General features: G+C 39.5%; 1 protein-coding gene across 3 annotated transcripts in view; it reads right to left on the bottom strand.

The window, feature by feature from the left end:
- Nucleotides 1-623: 623 nt before the first annotated feature.
- Nucleotides 624-27832, bottom strand: part of LPIN1 (lipin 1) — an 85115-nt gene continuing 57906 nt past the window's right edge. For all 3 annotated transcript variants that reach the window (XM_019520758.1, XM_019520760.1, XM_019520759.1), the window contains 9 exons: nt 24315-24407; nt 22844-22914; nt 20692-20836; nt 18301-18449; nt 16773-16859; nt 10551-10703; nt 8474-8588; nt 6804-6907; nt 624-4494 (listed from right to left, as the gene is read on the bottom strand). In XM_019520758.1, coding sequence (XP_019376303.1) covers nt 4335-4494; nt 6804-6907; nt 8474-8588; nt 10551-10703; nt 16773-16859; nt 18301-18449; nt 20692-20836; nt 22844-22914; nt 24315-24407 — 1077 coding nt within the window. In that variant the 3' untranslated portion in view covers nt 624-4334. The remainder of the gene's footprint in view (nt 4495-6803; nt 6908-8473; nt 8589-10550; nt 10704-16772; nt 16860-18300; nt 18450-20691; nt 20837-22843; nt 22915-24314; nt 24408-27832) is intronic.

Here is a 27832-nt window from a genome sequence, read left to right as displayed (position 1 = left end):
TCAGCAACGCAATCACAGAAGTATTTTAAAAATGTTGTATGACCCGCATGTTACAGCCTAGTTCTGGCCCCACGGATGTTAGTGTCAACATTCCTATCAATTTCCTTCAAGACTAACCAAACCCTTATGTATGTAGGTCCTCGTTGAAAACTGATGAAAAGAAAACACCCAGGCCTATCTTTTCATCCAGGATGCAAGGGAAGGGGGGAACAGGAGTAGCAATAAAAAGTTTCAGGCTACCTTTGCAGCCTTATAGTTCTAAGGCAGGACAGGAATCTCACTAGGTCTCTGGAGGAAACTAGTTTCATGGTTGCTCTAATTGATGCCTGAATGACCCTGGCTCCAGAGTACTATTTGTGGAATAGCGGGAGCCCAGAGGTATCCTGGCCAGGCCACCTGCAATGGAATTTTCCCACAAACTTAAACAAGCTTTAGAGAAGGCTCTCTTTGGTATGCTACAAAGATTAGATGCCCCAGTGGGTAAACCTGTTAAGAGACAAAGCAATTAGCACTGGAAGCATAAATGTCACACTATTCTTCAAAATGTCTCCAAAAACACAGGGCTAGAGTCAAAGCCTTGAAAAAAACCACTCATGACATGAAATTTCAGAAAATTATTTTTCATCATTTGGAATTTATTATGATTTTTTTTGTTTTTCGCATTCAGCACATCAAAACAAGGTGTTACAATGATTTCCATCACTGCAGTAGCACATACATATACAGAGCAAATACTGTATATAAATAGACTGAAAAATAATTATCTAAACCTAAAGATAAAAAAATGATCTCTACCTCCAAAATTATGTTAATCTTTGCATAACTAACATAACAACTATGGACCAGATTCTATCCCACCTATTCGGCTAGGAACAAATGTTGCGTTTGTCCCAGGATATGTTGCACCTGTGTTTGTTCTAGAACAGAAAACCCTCAGGATTGGTGTTTATAAACATCACCCTTCCAATCAGGGCTTAGTGAGCAGCTGAATGAACTGCCACTTTTTTTGCCATTGATTCAATGATGTTATCCCGGGATAACTATTCAGACACACTTTGTGATGTCCCAGGACAAACTTAGCATTTCTTATACCGTGAACCTCTTTACAGCTTGTCCCAGAACAACAGACATGAATGTCTGAACAATTTCACTTTGTCCTAGGATACAGTGGTTTCTCTGGGACAAATGTGATGCCTTTTGGAGCCATAGGCACTTAAGTGCACTCAGGCCCCATGTACAATTTTATTCCTCACAGCTCAAGTCCTTTAAAAAGTGTGAATGGAAAGGGGGAGTAGTTACTGTTCATCATCACTGGCTTTTTCTGACTCTGCCTTAAGGCTCATATGATATTGTGCTACAAACATCGGTGAATGAAGGGATTTTTAGGGACTTGAAAAGGGTGCAACAGAATCATATTTAGGTGTCTAAGTCCACTTAGACCTTAATAAATGGAATAGAATCTGCCCCCCTGTTAGCCTGCTTCTCATGCGTCACTGCTAGAGCGGCATGATCACCTGATCCATGAAAATAAATATTAGCTCACTCCTCACCGCTGCATATTCTAGTTTATTATATAATATGTTTATTATATAAATAGAATACATAGTGGTCTGTGTATTTCTAGTATGTTAGCAAATGTATTCTTTCTATAACAGAAACCAGCATTACACTGAAAGCAAAGCTGGAAGATTTTTCTTTCACAGAAAGAGTAAGAATTCATTAAACCATTTCATTTTGTTCTTTACGAATTAACAAAGCAATTTAAAGATGTGTGCATAAAATTGCTCAGGCATCAAAACAAAACATAATGTACTTTTAGAAAACTGTATATGTAAAAATAAAGCAATATCTGTCTTGAGAACAGGCCGACTGATTTTTTAAGCTGTTCTCCTCGTGAGCCTATCTGATAAGTATTAGCTAGCAGTGAAACCAATTTGCATGTGTTTATGCAACTACATTCCAACATCTATATACACAGGGGTACACAGCACTGTAAACAGTAGGATATTCACATCAAAACTAGTAAATTACCTACTCATCACACTGTCATTTGGTTTGTAATAGCAAAGGTGCTTAAAGAGAATGGATTTGTTACTTACTAGTAAACAGGCAAATACATTTGATGGCCGAACTTTCAGAGGCATTTTCTCTGGGGGATGCTGCAGCTGCTGCGCTTGCTCAGTGCCTCTGAAACGCAGACCCAAAGCACTATGGAGCTGAACTGATGGTTTGTTAACCAAATGACCAGAATTTTTGTGTGTGTAATAATTGCACCAAGATCAGCCTTTTCAGGATAAATGCAGATAGGATACAGCTAGTGTGTTCATCGAGTAACTCCAATTACGTTAATGAAATGTAATAAATAATACCAACAAAGAATAAAGGTTTGAGTGTGCTTGTACTTAGAGAAGTGACACACTTAATTGGCACCCTAGAGCCCACATTGATTGTCTCTCAGAAACACCATACCAAATCAGTGCAGTTTACAAGAAACAAAGTGTATAGTTTTCTTTAAAGCTGCCAGGCCTGCAAAGTCAACTGGGGTTTAGAAAGTACAAATATGCTGTTTTCTTCTCTTGCTCTAATTGTGCCTTAACTGAAGAGGACATTTGCCTCAGCTGGACAGAGCTTGCAGCTCTACTGAGTTAAGGGTTCACACCAGAAAGTGAGATGTAGGTCCCTATTCACTGCTGTCCCTCACACTTGTGCAAGTTATTATTCCAGGTATGGGGCAAGGGTAACTGGCCCCCAGGGTGAGTCTGCAGCACTACCAGTTAGACAAGGCAGATTTTGGAGCCCCAGTTTTCCTTCCACTAATGCCATTTGCAAATCTACCATTGACTTCAATCAGCAGCAGAATTCGACTGTTTCTTTTAAACTGAGCACATTTGGTATAGAGAAGCTGAAATACAATATATATGGAATTCCACAATACCATGTTCAGTCTTTTTTCAGACAGCAATCTGGCTATAAATATTTTTTTAAAAGATTTAAATATTTTAAAAAGTACATCATATTACTAGCTCCAAGCACATTTCCAGAATCACTTAATATAGGGCCAGTTGAAGTCTATATTTTAAAGTGAAACACTGCAATTTGTTCAGGCAGATTATTTGAAGAACACTTCATACTGATTTCTTATATTGCTTCCAGCACATACAATTAAATCTTAAGGCTTTCAAATGCAGGTAACAAAACAAAGCAGTACCAACATAGATTATATGTGCAAATGAGGACAGAAATATGCATGTACAGAACTTAACACAAACAGAAGATTTCATTGTTTCCACAAAGATGTAAGACACACTGCCCAATACATATATCTTTATTATATAGAATTGGAAAAGGCTGCAAAGTAAAGACATGAGATGCATCCTTAACCAGTAAAGGGCACACGGTAGGCAAAGACAGGTTTGACAGAACATTTTCTGGTGCTGACAAGTACTTTGAAGCTCTTGGCTCCAGTGGCTCAGTGCAATTGATAGGTGAAATCCTGGCCTTCCTAAAAGTAATGGGTGTTTTGCCATTGACTTCAGTAGCGGCAAAAGTTCAACAATGGGTCTAATTCTTCCACTTTTCCATTGTACCTTAATCCAAACAGACTATGGACTATTCTTGAAGTAAGGTACTACTCAATGTGAGTAAGGGTAGCAGAATCTGACACTACTTTTTATCACCCTTACTTTAAATTCACATCATGCATTACTTGTAATAGTGTGATAACGTCAAAATAATACATCAGATCTGTAGCTGGTATACCTTCACATAGCTGTGCTGATCTCAATGATTCTTTGCCAATTTGCACCAGCTGATAATTTTTCCCCATATTCTTCCCTCCTTCAAACAAAGGAATTTTAACTCGGCATTGGTAGCAATCCCTATACACATTACAAACAGGTGTCACGGGATATGCTATGGCCTCCCTTCTTAGTTAGAAGGGATGAGGATGCATCAGATCCCTGTACAAAAAAGATGCAGAATCACAGTTCATTTTTGTTTTCCCTTGAACTAGCATTTGTAGCGCACTTAAATGCAATCTCAGCATCATTGCACTTGCAATTGACCTTATGGAATAAGTCTGACACAATTTGAGCATCCTGGGTGTAAAGTTGAGAGCACAACTCCCATTCCCAGTAATATTTGTCCTGATGCATCATTTGGCAATGTGACTTGCAGCCTCAAAAAAGCATTTCTAATGTTTCTCTTAACAAACCGGTAGAATGTTCACAATATCACAAATTCCAGTTGAAGTGTCCAAGGCAAAAACCAAACTATAGCCTTCAAATACATGACAGCTAGTTCTTTTAACTAAGACCAAGAGCCTGGAGTTGAATTCAAGATATGGATCGATTTATATCCTGGTTTTCAAAAGGTGGCAGTGGTTCTCTCCAGTATGTGAACTGACTATATGTATCAGAACAAGGGAAATCTGAAGAATGGCTTCTTTTCAGCAAAGGAAACACATGATCAACCACCTCACATAGTCTGACGTAGCTGAAAAACAAATTGTCATTTAAATCATCTCTGTTCTTTTCCTTTTGATTTTTTTATTTAAAATTCAGCTTATTTTGGAAGTGGCTAGACGGTAAAGCCCACATAGAATAATAGAAAAGGCAAGAAACAAACCAAGAGTACTGAACACTCCTTCCGCACAATCCTATCCTTTTTTAGTAGTCTCAAAAATCACCCATCCCTTTGGCTAATTTGGACAAAAGTATTTATAATATTTCATGAACCCAGAACATGTTTTAATCGTTCTTCATCAAAAAAGGGAAGTATCAAGTTTATACTCTTTATGAACTTTAAGAGTAGGACAGAAAGTACAATGCAGGAACAATGTGAAACTGTTTGCAGTTGACTGGACAGGAGCAGTCAGGGTTCCGTAGGATTCATGCATATCCTGGTAGAACCTGTGTTACCACTCTGAAGTATATTGTACAAATGCACCTCAATAATTCTCCATTGTTATGGAACTGCTCATGTGCAATAGCTTTAGAATGATGACTGTGGGTCAGATCCTAACCCATCTATTATACCTTTAAGGTTCATTTAGAGGTCCAAGGCCCCAATTTTAATCTATCCCTAAGATACATAAGTGGGATTAAGTGCCAATTATATAGAGTTTAGGCGCTAATCCATCCTGTATAATTAGCCATGCCAATTGAAAAGAATGGCCCCTGAGGCTATCTTTGTACTTTGCATTAAATAGCTATTGGGAACTAGAAACAGGAAGTATTGCTCCCTCACTTCCAGGGCAGTGCCAGCTTCAATGAACCAAAGCCAGGCTCCCTTTGGTTGCTCTCCTTCAAGCTTCACATATCTTTGCCCTCTGGCTGCCTAATGGCCCAGCTTCAACAGGAAGGATGGAGTTCCCCTCTACCCTGCCTAATTGATAGGATTCTGTTCTAGCAGAGATGTGTGGAGGGCCTAGGACTCATATCTTCCATTCCTGGGCAAGTGCTCTAACTACTAAGCTGTTGGACAAAAGGTGAGTAGCACCGCCACTATTCCCAAGCTGGAAGCTCTTGTAGACAATGTCCTCTTGTAGACATGGATTTTTGGCTATATTCTGGAGAGCTGCACAGAATTCATGTACTTTCCCAGGTGAAATAGGGTTGCAGTGGAGTACTGAATCACATCTGAGCATGTTTTGGAGATGTAATCATGCAGAGAAGTTTAGGTTCTAAAATCTGCATAAAGTGGCACTGTCACTCATGCAGCTTTAGTCATAGAATAGCATGCAGGCCTTAGGTACATAACAGGCAGATAAGATTCTGGACTCAGATATTTTTCTTTTTTATGTGTTACTTTTCTAAAATAAAATTTTGAGGAAAGGTTTGCATTAATCTCTGCAAGCCATTCTATGCTCCCTCACACCTGTCCCCTTTTCTCTCAGATACAAAAAACAAACTGCAGCAGGGTTCACAACTCAGGTCTCTAAAAACAGCCATCTTGCCTTGCCAGAGATCTCTGGAACCCAAATTTCACTCCCTTCCTATACACTTCACTCCTGGCTGAATTAAGCAGCTCCCCACTCAGCTGCTTTCTTAAGCACTAAACTCTCCCTCAGCATTGTATAGGAAAACCCAGGCATCTAACTGCAGGCTGATTCCATTAGATCGAACACATCCAGGTAGTTTTGAGGATCTGGACCCTAGTTTCCACTTTTATTTGTCTGGATGCTGTGCCAAAAAATCCAAAGAAAGGAGAACTTTAAAGGGAAAAATATTTATAACCCATATAAAGGGCAGAAAGACTCAGGAAATTGTTTTTACTCGTCCTTTAAACTGACTGCATTTCAAATTTCAAGTTGCAGCAAAGCTAGTTTAGGTTAGATATTAGGAAAAAGTTTCTCACTAGGATAGTAAAACACTGGAATAGGTTACCCAGAGAGACTGTGGAATCTCCATCCTTGGAGGTTTTTAAGACCCAGGTATGAAAAGCATTGGCTGGAATTATATAGTTGGGGCTGGTCCTGCTTTGAACAGGGGGTTGGACTAGATGACCTCCTGAGGTCCCTTCCAGCCCTAATTTTCTATGATTCTATGAAAATGACAGTCCTTTAAGTGAATAGATATGATCCTTTTTTAAATTTTAGGCTCAGTGAAGACCTAGTTATTTGAAGCAAAGGAAGCTGAGATTTGGATAAAATAGTATTCCATCAATGAAAAGCTTTTGATATAAATATTCAAAAGAAACCTTTGTTAACAGCCAATGGTGTAATTCATTTCATCAATGGAATTACAGCAGGGGATGAATTGGTCTATGAAACCTTAGAGATAAATGGAGAGATGACTACTTACGAAGAGATGTTAGTCTTTGCATGTTCTTGTACAAGTTCTCCTTTGGGATTAACTGTAAATATTCTATTTAAGGAGACCCCTACTTGCTTGTATGAATAAACATCCTGAACAAAATCAAAAAAGGAAAGAAAAGAAAAAAATTAAATTAAAACTATGATCCTTCCTTTCAACACCATTTTTGTATTCTTTATAAAATATACAGAACAGAAGAATATAGGTAGTACAAATGGTGGTATTAATGGGCACATTACCCTGCATCTGAAGTTCTCTTAACATGTTATAAGAATGAAGCTTAATAAAGTCCTCAGAAAGGAGGAAAATGATACATTTTAGTGGCAATCAAAGAAACAGGGGCCCAGGTTCACAATGGTGGTTCAGATGCCAAAATATCTCTGAGATCCTGGCAGTACCAACTAGCTTTAGTGACAAGCTCATGCCCAGCAAGATTAATAAAATAGACATTTCTTCACCTGTCTCAGCACATATGCTCTAAACATGTCTAACCCCACACAAAACATGGAGGAAAAAGTCATGCCAACTACCTTTTTCCCATTAGCCTAGTGGTTAAGACAGTCTTCCTTTGCCTGAGGGAACCTGAATTTACATCCACCTCCCAGAAAAATGCCCTCACCTTCAGGCTATGGGGTACTGCACTGTGCTATTCTCTTAATCTCTCCTGTTAGACCTGTTTCACTTTGTATCTATCCATCTATAAATATTCACTGAGCTAGAGATAATGGGAATGACTCAAAGACCCATGAGTTATAGCCCTCATCTGGATAGGGGAGACCTATGCTAGTAAATATTTAATTATTCATTCAAAACGGAGCAGCTTAATTTAAACTGGAATTAAATACTTAAATACCTCTGAAGATCAAAGCCTTAGAGGGCACCTATACACGTGCATGTCACCTGCTCCAACATGTTCTAATTAGAATGCATGGGAGCAGACAATTAATTGAGTCTGCTGCAGCATTCTAATTAGAAAACTCCAGCAGCCTTGCCGTCATGTATATTCAGCATCCCTGCATTTCAAAATGGCAACGGGGTGCTTTAACTAAAGCACATTTGACCTCCATTTTGAAGCATGGGATGCTGATTACATGAGACTCTGAGGGCATTTCAATTAGAGTGGCTCCCAAGAGCCGCTCTAATTAAAATGTCCTCCTCTCCCCCCACCCCAGAGCATGTGTAAAGACACCCTAGAGGCCTAAATCTTCATTGACTTTTGACAGCATAATTCTGCTTCAATTTGCATTACTGTACTCACATGTAGTTCAGTAGGTTTGTGCTAGTGTGCCTAAAAGTAGAATTTGGTCCTATATTTCTAATGGTACGAAGGCAACCCATCACTTTCAGTGTCTTCAGCTAGATTGAAGGATTTTAAATACAGTCAACCACTTGTGACTACTCTCTGTGCTAATTTATGAAAATGCTTACTTCTCTTATCTTCCCTTCCCTCTCTCTATTTAGTTACTTGTTGCATACCATCACAAGCCTAAACTGTGGGGTCGTGGAAGTAGGGACTGAATTTACATTATGTACTTGTACAGAGCCTGAAAAATGTGGCCCTAATTCCTACACGGGGCTCTTGAATACTAGTGCAATAGACACACTAAATAAATGACATTCAATACTTTGTAAGAAAAATACCCTCAGCTATCACTTACGGCAGGTCTGTTTCCAAAGGCAGCATAAAAGGGCTCTATGTTAGGATAAAACAAATTTTTTATGTCTGTCAGACACTGAACTTTAAATTTTTCTGGCTTCTTCTCTATCACTTCCCTAAAATAAAGAAAAACATGAGATTTCAGAAGCACACGAAAAATAAAACATGAGCAATTTTATTTTTATTTTGTTCAATACATTTCGCTTAACCAGTTTCCAGGTGTGGAGTAAAGGAAAAGAAATCCCCAAACCATAAATCTTTATTTGGAAGTTATGGCTCCAAGAGAAGTGGTGCTGGCTCCTACCCTGGGGGTCTTTAAGAGGAGGCTAGATGTACATCTCCTGCCATGGCAGGGGGTCCGACTAGATGATCTACTCAGGTCCCTTCCAACCCTAGAAACTATGAAACTATGAAAACCTTTCGTCAAGTTTACAGGGATAAAGTCCCTGAAAAGACCACACTTATTTAAAAAAATAAGTTGTAAGTATGTGGCTATTAAGTACGGATAGTTAATTATAAAGAACAGTTTCTAAGAGAGATATTTATAATTTGTGCAATATAACATAAACTCTTTTCCTGAAAAATGATGAATGATTCAATAGATGATATTATCCTTCCCTACACATTGTTTATCTATACTGTCATTAGGATTTCAATTTCCATATGTACCAGATGAGAAGGACTATTTACAGTTAACCTGTTTCTGCAGGGTTGTTCACCCACCAATACCAATTAGCAGAAAATAAGGACAAAAGAAGTTTCTATTTCTCTATAACTCATGACAGAGTAGTGGACAGAGGATCTAGCTGCAACCCTTTGACAACTGCATCTCCTGGCAAAAGGGAGCCCAAAATGTGGCACATCTGGCACTCGGGAAACTCCTACAACATAAAGGGAATCCTTCATGGTGCAGAGCTGGTGCAGCTTCCCCAGATGATCCCCTAAACAGGAATGCATTCAGGAAGGCTGTCAGGGTATGGCTGGCACAGTTTTCTTACACTCCAGCCATTCCCAGCTGTAGTGATGGGCCCTATGCAGAAAAGTGCAAACTAAGGCAACCCTGATGTTCTAATGCGTGTCAGGAGTTGAAGTAGGCCCCAGATGAATTTAGGATAAAGGAGGAGCAACAGGGGAATAAAATCACCTTTTCCCAACCTACCAAAGTTACAAGCTCAAAGAGCCAGGCCAGGTCCAAATCATTTCTATTTAAGTGGCACCCATGAGAAGCTTTTGGAGCCAAACCAAAGTCCCTAAAGGTTAAAGCTACCACTAAGAATCCCCTCCCTACAGTCACTCCATGTCATCATGTGCCACTGATGCTCTGACTGTACATGTGAGGACAAGGACCAAATATCTAATACATATGCAAAAAGCAGGACTATAACTATAACCCCAGCAAGAGAGAGTAAGGTGTAAAGTAATGAAAACTATTTTATTGCCCTCCAGTAAATCAGCCCAAGTACAATCTTGGGTGTTTCCAAGGTCTCCTATATTTAGAATACAATGTGTGAAATTGACTGACACATTTTTCAAATGTTTCACAATTTATAATTTGAATGAAAAACTCCTATCACAGCTGCACTTACCCTACAATATTTGCAAGAATCACTTTACTGAAGTAGGACACACATGTCAAAAGCTGAGTTATTTCTTCCTCACACAGGTTACATTCAGTTTATTATATGTCAACATGTCTTTATAACATATCACAGTTAAGTGAATATGTTAACTTTATTTTTACATGAAACTGAATGTGATATTTTTGTGAGCAGCTCTTTGAAAACTGTATATAAACAAGTGGCAATAACAGCAGTCACTGTGAAGTCAACAGGTGGTATCTGTTGGCAAGTATTGAATTTTTAATAGTTACCATTGCAAAATGAAGCCTGTCTTTAGCAAACACCTCAGGGACAAATAAATATTGGTTACCTACTACAGACTGGCCTTTAATTAGAATCTGCACCAACCCATAATGGAAATACTGCTAATAAATTAAAGTGGACAAATAAAATCAAGAAATCTACCTATACAAGGTTGTGAATGTTTTCATTGGGTATGAACTACAATTATAGAAATACCTGTGAAAGGCTGAGAACAAGCTGCTTGGACTTAATAGCACAGGTCCCTGAGGTAGTACTGTTCCTCGTTCGTTGACCCAATGTAAATATCCTCTGGTCATGTCTGCCATTCCTATAGCACGTGCTGAGCAGTACAGAAATTTATATCCATTTCTATTGAACAAAAAAAAGAAGCAGTCACTGTAATTATATTATTTATCCACGAGATAAGCTATGACTGTTAGTGATCTTTATCTATATAACCCATTTGGACTGTAAAGACTTAAGAATGATTTCAAAACAGTAAAAACACTAGGAGAAAGAACCTCAGATGGTGATGTTCTGTAGTGCTCCACTATAGGCATATCTACATGTGCAATTAGTGCAATGCAATAAACTCTGGTGCAATTTGTACTGGAGCTTATCACTCCCAGGTGCTGCATTTACACATGCGCCTGGGACCACAGGACACTGAGCCAGGTCAGAGCAGCCCTGGTTGGCAGGGGATGGAGGGGGAAGGGGGAGTCACTATTGTGCCCCAGCCAGCCCCGCCAGGGTCTACACATGGGTTGCTGCACACTAAATAACAGTGTTGTAGGAAAGTACTTGTGTTTACAACTACTAACATATGGTGGAGTTAATTAGTTTACTGCAGCGTAATAAGGCCGCATGTGTAGACACTGAGGCTTTATTGCGGATCCAATAAGGCAACTCCATAGTAAGCATCTTGTGTAGATGTGCTCTGTAATTAGGGATTTACCAACATAGGATATTCTCATCTCTGTGGTACTTGTACAACACCCAGGTAAAATCTGGTCCTATTTACTGGCATTACACTTCTTACCACTTATTGAAATATTTTGTATGAAGAAAAGAAAAGGTAGCCAGTATACAAGGCTATATCAATCTTCTTTAAGTTCAACCCACCGTAATCCCTCTGAGACTTTGTGATATCAAAGGATGAATTTATATGCACATGCCACACTTTCCTTGAAATATTATCTCTTGAGCTTCAAATTCAGTCATATGAGGAAATCATTTCTGGATTGGTATTGAAATAAATGTTTCAGCAGAAGAAACTGAGCATTTCCATGCTACTGGTTTTCAATTTTTGAGGCCTTCAGTTTGATTTAATAGCACCTTACCCCATTTATCCTGTAATGGAACTACCCATGAAGTGCTCCTCAGTGCGTGTAAGGGCATTAAATATGCCTATTATAGATTTATAGTACCTGTTTATAATATCTAACGGCTGTAAAGTAATACTATTTATATACAACAAAACTCATGTTTATTTGACCCTCAGTTTATGGCCCTAACACCTGCCTACAACAGTTGACTTAAAAAAACCAATTACAGTTAAAAGCATTTCTTCATTTCTTTTTCAAATACAATTAGAAGATTGTTCATCTTCCTAAACAACTCTAACCACATGATCTTCCAGTCTGCATTGTGCCTTAAGTAAAAATTCATCCCTATCCAAAGTACTGGTAGAGTCAGGCCTGTATCTCTACCATTATTTAAATTATGTCATACATAATTCAGAGTTCATCATCCATACAAAAGTAACAATAACAAACCAATCTTAATGCAACCCTAGCACACAGAACAAACTAAATCAACCATTTGTACCATTGTGCATTGCATCTGAAGATCTTCAAAATAGTTAAGAGTAATCTGAATGTGTACTACGAACTGAATATGAAAGAACACAGCATTGAAGAAAGCAGGAATGCATTCTGAATAAATGAAAAATGCTGTGTCACCTTTCTTTTTGTAAAAAATGAAACTGAAGCAACCTTTGTGAATATTAGAACATGAGGAAATATGCCTCTTTATCCAATACTATATCACATCATCACTGTGCATGTCCAGCTACCAATTTAAGCTTCCTGTTGCCAAAACTAAATTATTAACCTTTCATCTCATTCATTGCTTTCTTAGTTACTGTGGCTGTAATCTGCTCTCTTCTTTGTTTTTGGCTATCCCTAGACACACGCAAGTGATTCTACACATACTGTATTTACTCAAATATGAGATTTCTTTTCCCCAATCAGCATGGAGAGGAAAGCCATTTCATATTTGCATACAAGGAAACCTCATTACATTCATTAACTCCTGACAAACACACCCAGTTACAATCACGAGTGTGAGGAGAATTAGCAGATGGACCCTTTGTGGGGGGAACTACAGTGGGCAGGGTTGTATCTGAAGTAGACACACATACTGAGCAAAACTGAGCCAAGGTGTCACCATGGCTTGAAATACTGTTGACTCTGCTGGGGTCCAGCGCAATGAACTACATGGTAACTCATGAGCCTTTTGGCTTTAGACTAATATCATGCATAATTTCTACTATATATAAGTAGATATGAAACAATTGCTTAAAAGTGAGTTTATGGAGTACCTTTGGTAAAACTTGTAACAGTTTCAAAACAGGTAAAAATGCATCAATTCTGGATGAACCAAGACTGTGAGTACATGTAGGAATCTGACTATATCCAAATTATGACAAGTATGCTTATTTCAAAGTCGGTATTTTCAAATTTGCCCTCACTTCCATGACCTCAAGGAGATCCAGGTCTACCAGTCAGGGGTGGGGGCAGAGGCTGCAGGAGGAAAGAAGTTAAACAAGGGAGGAGGGCAGGATGACTCTCTGACCCTGAGATTTACTTTCTCTGCTGTACCAGTAGGAAGGGGTCAAATTCAAGGCAGATTTCCAATAATTTGATTCTATACCTGGAAAGTTATGACAAATGTATAAATTTTTCATACATGGAATCTAATTATTGGGGCTTGTCTTATATTTGGGATATTCTTATGCTTGAGTAAATAAAGTATTTCTTCACCACACAGTTAGCTTGGGTGGTCAGCATCCAGGCCTGGGCACTTGACTTAACCTGGCCAGACTAGTTTTTTCACATAAAAGCCTCACCTGCCTTACTGTATTTTTGCAAGACTGCACTTGCCCATGTGCCTGGGGCCCTGTCTCTGTGCTGAGATATTCTAGGATCTTCTTCTGGTTGTGTCAGTTGTGAAAGAATTTCTCTGCCCTTTTGAGGGAATTCTAGGCAGGGCATTGAAGAACTATCCTTGCTCAAGATACTTTTCCTATGCAGGCTATTCCCAGATCAATCTAAAGACCAGGCCATTTTTTAACCCATGCCCCTAACCATGCAAAGGAGTTCAGAATCCAAATAATGACGTTCAGGTTGGATGTGAATGATCAGGAGTTTCTAGCCAACATGCATAGATCTACAGACTGAACCAGAGCAGAACCATACCCTGAGCAGTGCCATTTCCTCCTGTACAGCATCACAAACTCCATCGTTTGCTATTTGCACAGACTGCTGAAACTCTTGCCAAGGTCCTTTTGCTGTAGGGAGCTGACAGACATGGGAGGGAAAAAAAGTAGCGCTTTACCAAAAGAGGCATCACATCAGTTTGACCCAACTCCCCAGCATCTAATAGCGCATACGCTTCAGCAGGGCTTTTTGGCACGTTTATCTAATAGCTAATTCAATTAGCTATCAGACAAAGGTGCCAAATAGCCCTGCTGGAGCATATGAGCTATACAGACGCTGGGGAGCTGGGTCAAATGAATGCAGTGCCTCTTCTGGGCATGCTGTGTGCTCAGTGCAGGGGCACACTGAGCTGAAAGTAAAGTGCTATTTGTTTGTTTTTTCCCACATCTGTAAGCAGACGTATTTTACTACTGTAATCTTCTCTCAGATCCTGATGATATTAATCTTTCTCTCCCATCACCTCGGTCACCTCTTTGCAGTCCTGCACAGGGCTCCTCCTTACCACTGCATCCAACAGAGACTTCCTGTTCCAATGTTAAAGTTATTCACTGTCTAGTCTGACCATACCTATCCTACCTACTTATTACCAGTGTCAAATGTACTGGTATTTATATGGACTATCCTTTTGAATAGTTGCTAAGGCGCATACAGCTGTGAATAAGCATCTCTTTTTTTGCATTTAAAGTGAAAGAAATAAAATACATACACAATAAAATGCCTTCTAGTAAAGACAACCTGATGTTAACTACTATACATTTTTAAAAGAATGATTTTTACATACATTTCAAGGAATATTCTTGCCAAAGAGTTTAGCTGAGAAACACAATACAACAGCCTATTCCGTTTGGAGCTCCCACCCAGTTCAATTTTTATATGTGGTATCCGAAACAAATAAAGTGAGATTTCTACAAAAACTGCCTCTTCCTATCAGAATTCAAAGCCCATGTACAGTTACCCTGGTGATGCTTAAGCTTATCCATGAAGGTGGACAAATATTGCTTTGTCCAGATTCAAAATAGAATCCAAATAGAATTTCATCTAAAACAGCCAGGAACCATAAACATCTCTATGTGCTTCAACTGATACCACATATGGAAACAGGAATACAACAAAATATATTGGCACACGTTATATAGTTATATGTTGTGCTATATGTAAGGTCTGATTCTATTTTGCCTATCAGGTGCCTAAGGTTCCTGGCAGATTTATTTCCACCAAGCAATGGGTAATATCACTCAGTGGACATGTTACACCATGTGATCTGCTTCATGTTCAAAAGGCAAGCTTTCCAGAGAGGGAAAAAAGCACCCTGGGCACTTGCTCTGCCACTCTAAAAAACAAGGGAAGCTGGAAAGCTGCTGGCAGGGGCTGTCATCCCTACCGTCAGCTGTGCTGTAAATAAGAAGTCAGTTGGTCTCTCCCTGGGTAAAAGTCCTGCTCCTCCAACCCTTGTGCAGATCTGGGGAAACCTGTATGAGCAGTAGGGAGAAAAGGAGAAGGGAAGGAGAGATGGAGGGCAGGGAAGGGCAGGGGCAGAAGCAGCAGGGCTCAAATTCTCCAGTGACCTTATGAGGTGCTTTTATGTACGTCTGCCGGCTCACAGGTTTCCCAAGAAAAAGCTCTATCACCCTGCGTGTAACATGCCACACATTCAAATTAAAGTGCAATAAAAACAAGCGCAAAGATAGTCTACATTTTGCAAGCAACATCTTTGAGATTGGTTCTCCATTTTTATGGCTCTATATCTGACAGTAAATTGCTCAAATGTGTGGCAAGTTACAAGTTACTGTATGATTAACACATTAATCATACGACAATTGCAATGTCTGCAAGGGGCCTAAGTGGACTGGGGTACCTATGTGCAATTCTATTCCACCCTACTCAAGTCATGACAATGTATTAGTGCATTTGATTTTGTAATTCACCATCATGTGGCTCTTAAGACTGGATCAAAAAAGTAGCAAGAAGGAAAAAGACACACCTACCTTTTGCATTACCTCTTTTTCAATGAGGTGAACAGGGTGGAATAGAATTGAACTTAGCTGCCTAAATCCATTTAGATGTTCATTAGGTGGAATAAAATCTGGCTCTTTTCGACATCCCTTGTACAAAAGCATATTTAAGTATCAACTAAGAGTGTATACATGGGGAAATAGTGCGGATTACCTGGAGAACTGTGAATTCACATACTACCTCATGCCACACTAATTGTCCAATGTACACAGGCCCTCAGGCACTTACCAATTTAGCAAAAAGAGTTCTATGGACCTCCAATGCTTTTAAACAGCAAATAATTCATACAAATGCTAGTCACAATGAATTTCATTGCTGCCTTTGAATTCTGTTATTATGCAATATGTCAAACAGAAGCCCAGAATTATTGATAGTAAGTGTCCAAGGAGGGATAAGTCCCATTCAACACAGGTGAATGATTTACACTCAAAATTACCAAGTGATACTTAAATTATTCTGTAATCTCCTCACTGAGAAAACTATGAAATAACTTAAAGGAAGATTGTTAGGAGCTTGTGAATGAACTCTCTGACTTTTATCTATTGAAGCTCCCTGTTCTCAAAAAATGTAAATTTCTCTGGCTGCAGTACCACTGCCCACTGGAATTACTGCAGCCTTGTAGGTATGCTCTAAATCACTAAAGAGGAGTCCACCATTCTGCTATCCACAGAAGATGATGATGCTGTCTCATCATCACATAGCAGAATTTCATGCAATGGAGCTCTTATTCATCAAGGCTTAGCACTTTTCTGGAGCAACCACTATGCTCTTTTTGTTTGAAAGCAAAATTCAAAATTCAGATCTTATCACTACAAAACAACCAATAGTCTGAAAATTTTAATCTTGCTATGCAAACACATACATTTGCACCATCCATCGATAAAAAACACACAGGATGCACAAAAAAGATTTACTGAATACTCACTGGCTCACTTTATGGTACAATTTTGCAATCCCTTGGTGCGTCCAGTCCTTGCCAAGGGTGGGCAAGATATGGCCTAATGTATCAGACCTGAATAGAGGTGGGGAAAGAATGTAAATGCACTGAAATAACAACTCCCAAAAATATAGTCATATGCAATTTTTATCCTTTTTAAAATAATCTGGAGTGGTATTAATACATGCCCTCCTGCCCACTCATTTGATTAGTGGTATGGGAAGGTACTCTTTTGGTTAAGGCAATTCAGTTCCCAGTTCTGCTGTTGTGAATTTCCTGTTTTAGCCTGGAAAGCCACTTACTCATATTAATCTCTGTTTCTGGTCTTGTCTTCACAGGGAAGTGCAAGTTAGGGTGTGAATTTCCATCCATACTAGAAGCTCCATCCTAATTCCTCATGCAGATTACTGAGCATGACTTTATGCAGTACAACTTGGGAATTCTTAGTTTGGGCTAAGAATATTCACACAGAGTGTGTCTGTGTGTACAATTAATGTGCAGCAATAAACTCCGGTGCATATCATGCCAGAGCTTATTGCTCCCAGGTACCACATTTACACGTGTGCCCAATACTGCTGTATGTTGAGCCGGGTCAGAACAGCCCCTGATGGCAGGGAGCCCAGGGGGTCAGCCTGCCAACCCATGGCTGCTCCAGCCTGGCTCAACATGCTGTGAAGGGGGTATCTTAGGGCACAAGGGTGCTCCAGTGTGGAGCTAGCTGTCAGGTAGCCCCCACACTAAAGCACCCTCATGCCCCAGCCAGCTGGGTCAGCATCTACATGCATGCTGCTACACACTAACAACTGCACAGGTACTATCCTACAGTGGAGTTTATTAGTTTACTGCAGCCTAATAGGGCCACACATGTAGATGCTAATATTTTACTGCAGAGCTAATTAGTCTCCTCCACAGTAAACATCTCATGTAGACATGCCCACAGTGTGTTAATGTGGAATAGCTGGAGTACCTGTTTTCCTATGTTGACAAGCCCTTGGTTCACCATCTTTAAAACAGTTATACTGATTATAGCTATTTTATAGGAAATAGCTATACTGATTTCACAGATATTTCCATGTTAAATGTAGGAAATTTATTAATAATTATAATACAAAAGTATCCAGAGCCTGATCTATCACAAGGGGTTCCAGTGTGCCAGACACTGCACATGAACATATTTGGACAGTCTTATAAAGCCAGAATGAAGTTTTTAAGTCCATCCAATTTACCTCATGGGTATGCTGTAACAATTAATTCCTTAATAGGTGAGGACGCTATTATGAATGACACCCATGAAAAGTCTACAGGCAAATAAGACAGAAGATCAGCATGCTATGTACTAGATTCTGTAGAGCTAAGACTCCAGTCCATGTGGTTTGGCTTTCTATATTTTTTGATTCACTCTGAAGCACAATAAGAAAATGCAAACTCCAAATATTATGATTCTTTGCCCCAGTCATAAATTTATAATGATTTCCTGGGCCCAAAGGGGAACTTGCCTGTGTAGATAAAGCCTTACCTTGTGATAGTTCCATCAATGTCAGAAATAATAACCTTTTCATCCCAGTTCCAGAGGTAGATTGTGCCTTCACAACGGCAAGTGCCTTGATATTGTGTTGTAACACTGAAGGTCACATCATTGGGGCCATTCTTAAGCTTCAGGCTTTTCTGGAAAAAAAAGATTATTGTCAAGGTCAAAATGTGCTTCTAAGACAGAATAGCATAAACAGGAAGGGGTGGATTTTGAGTGCAATGTATTCATCTCGTTCCTTTTGATGGGACCTTCTGAAAAACATCAGCTGAGCTCAGCCGTAATGGTCATGTAGCATCCTTGATTCATCAGTACAACTAAAAGCAGTGGATGCATCTACATGAGATATTTACTGTGTAGTTGCCTAATTAGTTCCTCAGTAAATGTCTCAGCATCTACACATGCAGCCCTATTAGGCCACAGAAAACTAATAAAACCTGTAACAGGTTTGTACTTGTACATACAAGTACTATTTTGCTGCAGGGTTTTTTAATGTGCAGCAAAACACATGTAGGCACCTACCAGGCTGGCTGGGGCATGAGGGTGCTTCAGTGTGAGGGCTGCCTGCCAGCTAACCCCACAGTGAAGCATTTTTGTACCTCAGCCAGTCCCTCTGCAGCACTTAGCACTGGGTCAGAGAAGTCCCAGGCCAACTGCCAGCCAGGACTGCTCTGACCTGACTCAATATGCTATGGTCCTGGGAACATATTCAAACAGCATGCCTGGGAGCAATAAACTCCAGCACAATACATGCTGGAGTTTATTGCATCGAATGAATTGCAAGTGTAGATCCACCCAGCAAGGAGTCCTGCTTTACATGCGAGGAATAAAATAGCCTGAAGTATTCAAACAACAAAAACCAAGCTTGGCATCAGCCCCCTGAAAAGCTTCTGACCCTGAAAAATAACTATCCCTGGCTTTGTACAACCTCTGTTTTCAGCTAGAGAAAATAACCTTCTCTGTCTCTTAAGACAAAACTATCTCTATTATAATTACTCAAAATGTTCTTTCTCTAAACAGCCAGTGACTGATTGGGCTGGTGAATGCTATATTCCTCAGCACTGTTTACTGATAAAATTAATTAGCTGTGCGAAGATGAGAAGTTTTTCCTAAGTGGCCATATTTCCTAAATCAAATAGTGCTATACCAGGCTTGCACAGCAACGGCACTGTTTGTTGTTTTCAGTCGTGATATCTAAGTGGCCTGAGCCTGTTTCCCTGAAATTAATATTCTCCTGGCCACACTTCATTAAAAAAACCAGCTCTTTCAGCAGCTGCTAACTTGAAGAATGTATTTGTGCAAAGGATGTGTTTGTCTACCTGTGAGAGAGGGAAAAGGAGAGACATGTACGTGTGCACACACACATAAACACATGGGTGAACATGTGTACATCCATTATATGCATATGCACAGGATGAGATCCTCACCCTTAGTGAGTCCCCTTTGGCCAAGCAAAATGGCTGGAGGGCACTAAAAGCCCTGTTTCCAACTGGGGGAGAATCTTCCCAGGTGTAGGACAACCATAATGCTGCTCTCCAAGGCCCTCCTACAAATCGCAGCATAAGGAAATGCTAGTGGTAGTGCTGGAGGCAAAACAAACATATCAGGGAAGGACTTAAGACTGTCCAAAATTGCACTTTTTGACAAAAATAATGTCTAAGAAATTTCATTCAGTTCGAAATTTCATTCATTCCAGACTCCTAGTCTGCTGTCCTATATTGTAGATCACAATGCTTCCTGTTGGGATACCTCTGGAATTTGTAACCAAGCAGAATGAAGTTTTTAAGTCCATTCAGTTTACCGCACAGGTATGATGAGACAGGCCATTGCTGTGCAGGTGTCAGGCCACAGTATAGCTGATCTGGAAGATGCTGTAACTCAGAGATGCCCCAAGCTGCTTAAATTTGACAAGGGTTTCTTTAGCCCTCAGGGCCACTCAGGATCAGGAGGCCTTATAATTGCTGTTACCTTTACCCTATTCTCCTGGACTACTAGTTGTCCCACACTGCACACAGACACTGTATGGATTCTTGCCCACAGTATTATCAGGAGCATGCCCATGCTCCTGATAATTGAGGCTTAGCCTTCAAGGCCCATTTGGTTACATATTTATATAACTAAGTACACACTTCAGAATGTAACTTCTGGGCTCCCATATCCAAAACCTCAGACACCAGACCAGTGAAAGCAGCATCTCTCACAAGCATGACATTTACCTGTTAATTTTAAAAGAAAAATCCTAATATTTAGTAACGTGGCAGTAAATAAAAGCAATGTGTTTATAAAGCCCATGTTAGCCTGAATATCTACATTGTTCCTGATGTACTAGAGATGTGTGTATTGCACTATGTTCCTGTTAAGCATATAAAAATAACTCACAAGTTGGTCAGAAGTGAGTCGAAGGGTCTTCTTGTAACTGATTCCAGACAATAATGAGAGGTGACTTGAGTTTGTTTGTAATGACCCGATATTTTGTTTGGCAGCTCTAGGGTCTTCATCACTTGAAGAAGATTCATCCTTTATTCTGGAACATTGCACACAGGGAAAATGATGCTATCATCTCTCAGTAAATGCATTTGGGTGACCATTAAAAATGCATTAGCACTGAATCACTGAATTAGTCAATTGATTCCCTGTTCCTAAGCACTGTCTCTCAGGAGGTCATTTACAATACGGCTTAAAATATATCAATGAAGTGCTGAATCCTCATTCATGCATGCTTCCTATATTCATGCTTAGTTTCTTCTAGTCATTCACTTGTCTATATGCTCATTCTCATCACTTTAACTCAGACAAAAATTAATATACCATGTTGACTTGTAAAAAAACCTCATGCAAGGTTTGAAAATCTGTTAGTTAATGTAACAGGAAGCTTCATTCTTACAGTAAACAAAAAGCAAAGAATTGATTTAGTCTAGGAATGACGTAGCAATTAAAGAATAATACTGTTATCTGAATGTTATTTTCCAAAGGAAAATAGACTGCACCATTCATTCTCTGAATACTACAAATTTTGGCCAAAAATTATTCTTTTACTGACCATTTTAGCAAGATTACTTTGTTCAGTAGACTGAATCAAAATGCCTGCAAAATTTTGTTTCTGTGCATGGTATTCCTTTCACTAAAAAGCTTTTTTTTTTCCAACAGCAAATGTTTTTAGAAATCTGTCAAGAACTATTTTTTTTCTTCACAGTAGAAAGCATTTCAAAGGTAAACAGAGTTATCACATTAGGTAGCAGCCTAAAATATTCTTAACTCCCACCAATCTGATCTTTAAAATACCAGCCTTCACATTCCTTTGTTTCCATCACAGTTGGGTTGTGCATGGTGTTGGGAAGCCCAGACTATAGTGTCAAAGCACCACAGGTTGTGATTAGCAGATATTAAAATACAGCCTGCCAAACTATGTGGTGTTATATCAGGTCCCCAATTGCTACACACTCTTCCACTGGCCATAAAGTTCTTGCCAGCAACATTTTTTTTCCTGACATGTTTCTGAAGTCTGTTACAATTCAAACAAAGAACAGCAATTAAGGAGTGAAGTTTGCTTGATGTTCTAATCCTATTTAAAGCTCATTTTAAAACCACCATCTAGGAGACAACAGGCCTAAATATCATGTATCCTGTCTAGGGAAGAAATTATCCTCTCTGATCTACTCAGTGGCTCTCACAAATCTGAGACAGCATATAAGTAAGGCACCAGCCTTTGTGCCAAACATTTGACCTGGCAGTCTCTAGTCTTCTAAAGAACAAATAGATCCTGATGCCTGCTAGCATTCCTGGCAAAAAATCTCTCTCCCCCAAACACCATAAGGAGTGATGAAAAAGTATCAAAAGTCCTTTTTTTATCTTTTGCTTGAAAAAGGATTGCTTTTTAATTTATTTAAACTGTAGAGACTGTATTAGAGGTGGTCTCCTTCCGGTCTGGCAGAAGTGAATGCGGACAGCACAGACATGGGTCCTATTGTCTTCATGGAAAGACCCTGTGGCTGAATGCACACTAGTGTATATGTGTATTTTGCGGCATCTCAAAAGTTTGATGATGATGACAAATTCAAATGCCACCAGGGACCTCATTAGGTTTCAGAGCACTCCCCGCAGAACTTAAATTTCACTGAAGGGAAAAATCTTCCAAGACCATTATGTCTTGTATTCAAGTCACTCTAAACCTTCTGCGTCTGAGAGGGAGACTCTTGTCATGAAGTTGCCAACCCAGCTGTAAGCTAGAAATACCAGAGCATCTGCTAAAGAGCCTAATTTTACAAACTTAAGGAGTCTAGAAAAGGCCCAGTAAAGTATTGCCCCAAACTTGTCTCTGGGGAGAATCTTACCATGCTTCACTGACTTTGGCTTGACAAAGAAGAGAATTGTATTGCAGTTAAATATCATAAAAAATAATGAATTCTAGAGTGCAACAGATTACAACTGTCAAACATTTCATTATTGCCTCAACTCAGTTCAAAGATTTGGAGTATCTTGCTTTCATTTTTAAGCAGTCTTCTTACTTGAAGCATAGACAATTTTTTGGTACCTCTTTGCAATGGTCAGCTGTAAGGATTCTTCTCCTGTATTAAGTCCATTTCCGAGTTCTGGCTTAGTTTCCTAAATCACAAATATGAGAAGTGGTGGATCTATTAGAAGATATATGCTTAAAGGCACAAACCAACTTGCTTCACTTGTGCAAGAAGTCCTAATGATTTCACCAAGACTATACACATAAGAAAAGCAGATGGGATTTGGCTCTGTGCAGGACAACAGGAAAATCACAAGGATTTAACCTAGGTAAGAACTGCTTCCCAGAGCACTAAAATACTCCAACATATTAAAGTTCAGCAGGAACTAACATGCATCTTTATTTGGCAGTTGTATAGAATAGCCAGTTTCTAATGGCAAGAACTGATAGGAATTGTGGGACTGATCCTGTTGTCCAGCACTGATCAGAATATCTATTAGCCATATTTCATTCAATAAAGCAATACATTTGTAATATTGTTCCACAGAGTCTTTATAAATTTGAATCCTATCAAATTTCCCCAAAACAAAGCCATCTTTGACAACTTTCTCTCAAAAGGTGCAGATTTTAAAATGTTGGGAAGTTTTATCAGCATCAATAATAAAAACCAATGGACAGCCTTACTATAGCTCTTTCTGCCTTAATTATAGCTGTCACATAAATGAACACTTCCAAGAAGAGTAATCTTTTTAGAGTTCAACAAGTTGCAAAACTATATGGCATGAAAAGTGCTATGGAACTATGCACTTGCAAGAGATATAGCTAAAGTTTACAACAATGATTTTTTCATGCAAATTTAGCAGGTTCTGGTAAGCTTTTTTTCTATCTCATCTCAAGGTATTTCAATATTATGAAAGCCAATGAAAAGAAGATTTTTACTGCAAGTTTTTAAAAGTATTATGTTCAGTGTAAAAGGGACTAGTGATTGCAATAGCATTTAGACAATTTTTTTAATGTTTATGTAGAGTTCTGAAGCAGAAATTAATATACCTACTACTCTGAGATGGTCAGAAGATGGAGGCATGGGGAGGAGCTGTTACAAAATATGTAAAAACAATGTTTTCATTCACACTTAGGTTGTGTAATTTACAATTTATGATGCAGTAATAAATATCTTTATTTCTTCAAATATAGAAACAGAGCTATAGAAAGTTTAAGTCATGTGGCCGAAGGTGAACACAGGGCTAGTGGCTTAATTGGGATAAGAACTCATCAGTTTCCAGTTCCTACATGCAGGATTAGTCCATTAGATTATGCAGAAGTGAGATTCTTTTAGACAAATGGTGCAGTTAAGGGTTTATCCAAGCCCTCTAAGGTCAGTGTGAGAGTTTTTGATTCTTTCCTAAATTTTGAATCATGACTTAAATTCCTTTCTTGTACAGGTCCTAAATCAGATTGGGTATATAATTATATTTAAAAGCACATTTTTTCTGCAGGATGTATACAAAAGCACATGGGATTCTAACATTAGCCAAAAATACACCCTTACCTCTTTTATAGTGCTATTCCTCCCTCGCCATGAAAACCACCATCTTCCACCTTTCTTGGGCATCTTATCCCTCATTATAGATTCCACAGTGGCCTGTGATAAATGGATGTTAACATAAATAATGGAACACAAAAAAAGGGGGAAGGATAACAACACATGCAAACAAAAGAAAATGGCAAACACAACATTAACCAATGATAAATAGAAGAAAAGGAAACATACTGTCTGTGGACCATTAAATTTATTAAAGCAAAACTTAATGGTATCCAGAACTACTCTGAAGGAACTTAAGCATGAATACTTAAAGATTTTTTTAAAGGAAAAGGAAATAAAATCAAAAGTGGGGGAAAAAGCATAAAGAGGCATTAGTACTGTCTGAAATGGGTAAAAAGAATAGTTTCTAATTCAAGGCTGGTTAGTGAAAATCATAAAAAAGAAATACATAAAAAACACAAGTCCAACATTTTGGAAAAGGTCTCAGGCTTGAAGGGGACAAACTAAAGGTTAGGAAAGTAAGTTATTCACTTTAAAAAATAAACTACAGTGTAAAGAATGCAGAGGCAAGGAGTTGTGTGATCTCTTTTGTTGGACCAACTATATAGTTGAGAGAGCTGCCGAATAAGTTTTCAGGTATCAAGTGCCCTTCCACAGGTCTAAAAAAGATTTGGTTCCCCATCTACCTCTTTTTCAGACCTGAGAAAGGGCACTTGATGCTTCAAAGTCTGTCTAACAGCTCTCCCAACTATACAGTTGTTTCAATGAGAGTTCCACAAAAAATCCTTGCCTTAGGTACATTTCCTGGACCTACAACACATTAAAGAAGTATTGTTTTTAAGTGAACATGGCTAATGATACATACCAAAAATGTGTATAAACAGTCACTCTCCCAGGATTAATTTAACCCTGGTTGTTCCTGGGCTACTTTTCTCCTGGAGCAGCCATTTTTGTTCTGGGAGAAAAATCCTGAATATCTGTATACATGTGGTTTCTCCTGGGAGAGCAGCAATTCTCCCAGTAATGACTGAATGTCTGTATGTGGCCTGAATTAAGACAGCTAGATATAAACATTATTTACCAATGACTACAGTGTAGGCAGCAGCAGTAAAAACTTTCTTGCAAAACACACAAAACTGTTGAAATTTGATACGTTATGATCATCTTTGAGGGCTAAAGGATTTACCTTTCCTATGTATCAGTCCATTGCCTCTCTGCTAATACAACGACAATGTTGTTTTCTACCCTACCTTATTTAAGACAATGCTATTTTTATGGAAAGATGATGCTCTCTCCTTATTTAAGACTGCAACTTGCTTTCTATTGTAAGCATGATTTTGCCCATTCTCTCCAAACGGGAGTATAAAATTGTAAAGGCTCTAAGTCAGAGGTTGGCAAATATGGCCCACAGGGCAGAGCTAGCCTGCAGAGCCACTGGATCCAGCCTGCAAAGCCAGGAGGCTTTGCCTGTCCTGACATTAGGCCCAGTCAGCTGGAAACTACATACATGCTGCTGCTGCTTTTTCCTGCCCCAACTCCCCTGCTACCCAGCTACAGTATGAGCACAACTGGAAGCTGCCCAGCACAGCTCCCCACCAGCTGTAAGAAGTGTCCATGCCACTGCTACTTTTCCCTGCTCCCCACTTCTTCCCAAGGCCATGACATGTAGGTACAGCTTCCAGCCAGTGGAGGGCTATGCCACAACCAAGCAGTTTCCAGCTACACACAACTCTGATCAAGATATGCTGTATCTAGGGAAAGAATTGTTTAAAAAAATGGCTCCATTTAGCAAAGTATTTAAGCATGTGCATAACTTTCACTATCTTCTACAAGGACCAAGACCTTGTAGTGGTGAGGAGGCTTATGTGTCCCAATGATCCTCAAAGCTAAGTTGCCCAGAGTTGCACACACCTGGCAGGATTACCAATGGCAAACACACCTGAGGGTAGGTTCCAGACAAACAACGGTCCAAACTCAAGACCTCAACAGAAGATCATGTGGGAAAAGATGCCAGGATCTCAACAGCTGTAAAAACTGAAGAAAGCTCCAGCAAGGTGGAGGTTTCCTGTCATCTAGGGTTTTTCATGCCATTGGGTTCAGATATCTACCTTGTCAAGATCATGTGGTTGTTGTTTCTGTGCATCAGCTTTCTCATGTTAAATAAAGTCACATGCAGGCTTCTACCACAGGAAAGAAACACACTTTCCTGTACCAACCTCCAAAAGCCCTGCAACAATGAACCAGTGGTGACAGAGCCAGTATAGGACAGCAGGCAGCAGCAGCCAGATGGTCATCTTGCACCTGGATTGAGAGCAGGGTGCAATTTGGCAGCTGCTACCATGACTCAGAAGTCCTATTCAGGGCCCCCAGTGGTCATCCCACATGGAGAAGGGGCTAGAAAAGGTGCCATAAATCTAAACTGTTTTATCTGCTCCTGGCTGGATAACTGTGACCAGCATGATCACTCTTTCTGCAGTCAAAAGCATCATAAAAAAACAATGATGTTCATAACATGGAGATTTGCACATTAATGGATAACCTAGAAAATGAATGACCAGAAAGAAGAACAGATATTAGCTCCAGAGAACTAGTGAGATACAATATCGACCTTCTGGCTCTGAGTGGGTCAAGACAACCAGATGAGGGTCAGCTGAGGGAAGAGGGTGGAAGTTATACCTTCTTCTGGAAGGAGTAACCAGCCCACAATGGTGTCAGCTTCACCATCAAGAATCAGCTCATCAGTCAACTTATGGAGCTCCCTGTGAGCATTAATGAACATCTTTTGTTTAAGCTCTGTGATTTAAGCTCAGCAACACCCAGCACACTACCATCATCAGTGCACATGCCCCAACACTTGATGCTGATGGTCAAAGAACAGTTTTACTCCAGCCTTGACTACATTATGACCAATATTTGCAAGAAAGACAAGAACTTTCTCCTTGGTGACTTCAATGCCAGGGTCAGATATGACCTGGAACTCTGGAGTGGCACCACTGGGAAGGAAAGAGTAGGGAAAGCCAACTCCAATGGCATACTTCTAAGCAAATGCACAGAGCATGGTCTTGTCATCACAAACACCACCTTCAGACAGAGTGACAAATACAAAAACACATGGAGACAACCTCGCTTTAAGAACTGGCACCTTCTTGCCTATGTTATTGCTAGAGCCTGCGATCCAATGGATGTCCATATCATGTGAAGAATTGATGACTGCTGAACTCTTGAACACGAGTCAAGAAGGTTAACGGCATACTGGACTGTGTTAGTAGAAGTGTTACCAGCAGCTCGAGGGAAGTAATTATTCTACTCTATCCTTCACTAGTGAGGCCACATCTGGAGTACTATATAAAGTTTTGGGCCCCTCAACACACAAAAGGATGTGGACAAGTTGGAGAGAGTCCAGCAGAAGGTAATGAAAATGGTTAGGGGGAACATGACGTATAGAGTGATTGGTAATAATAATGGAAACATTTGGTGTCGGCTGCAACAACAGCTGAGGATTTTGATGGGGGGGGGGGGGGTTG

Source organism: Gavialis gangeticus, unplaced genomic scaffold (assembly GCF_001723915.1).
Source record: "Gavialis gangeticus isolate Ggan-Ray unplaced genomic scaffold, GavGan_comp1, whole genome shotgun sequence".
NCBI classification, from domain to species: domain Eukaryota; kingdom Metazoa; phylum Chordata; order Crocodylia; family Gavialidae; genus Gavialis; species Gavialis gangeticus.
The sequence above is the reverse complement of the archived record's forward strand: the minus strand, read 5'-3'. Positions and strand labels throughout refer to the sequence as shown.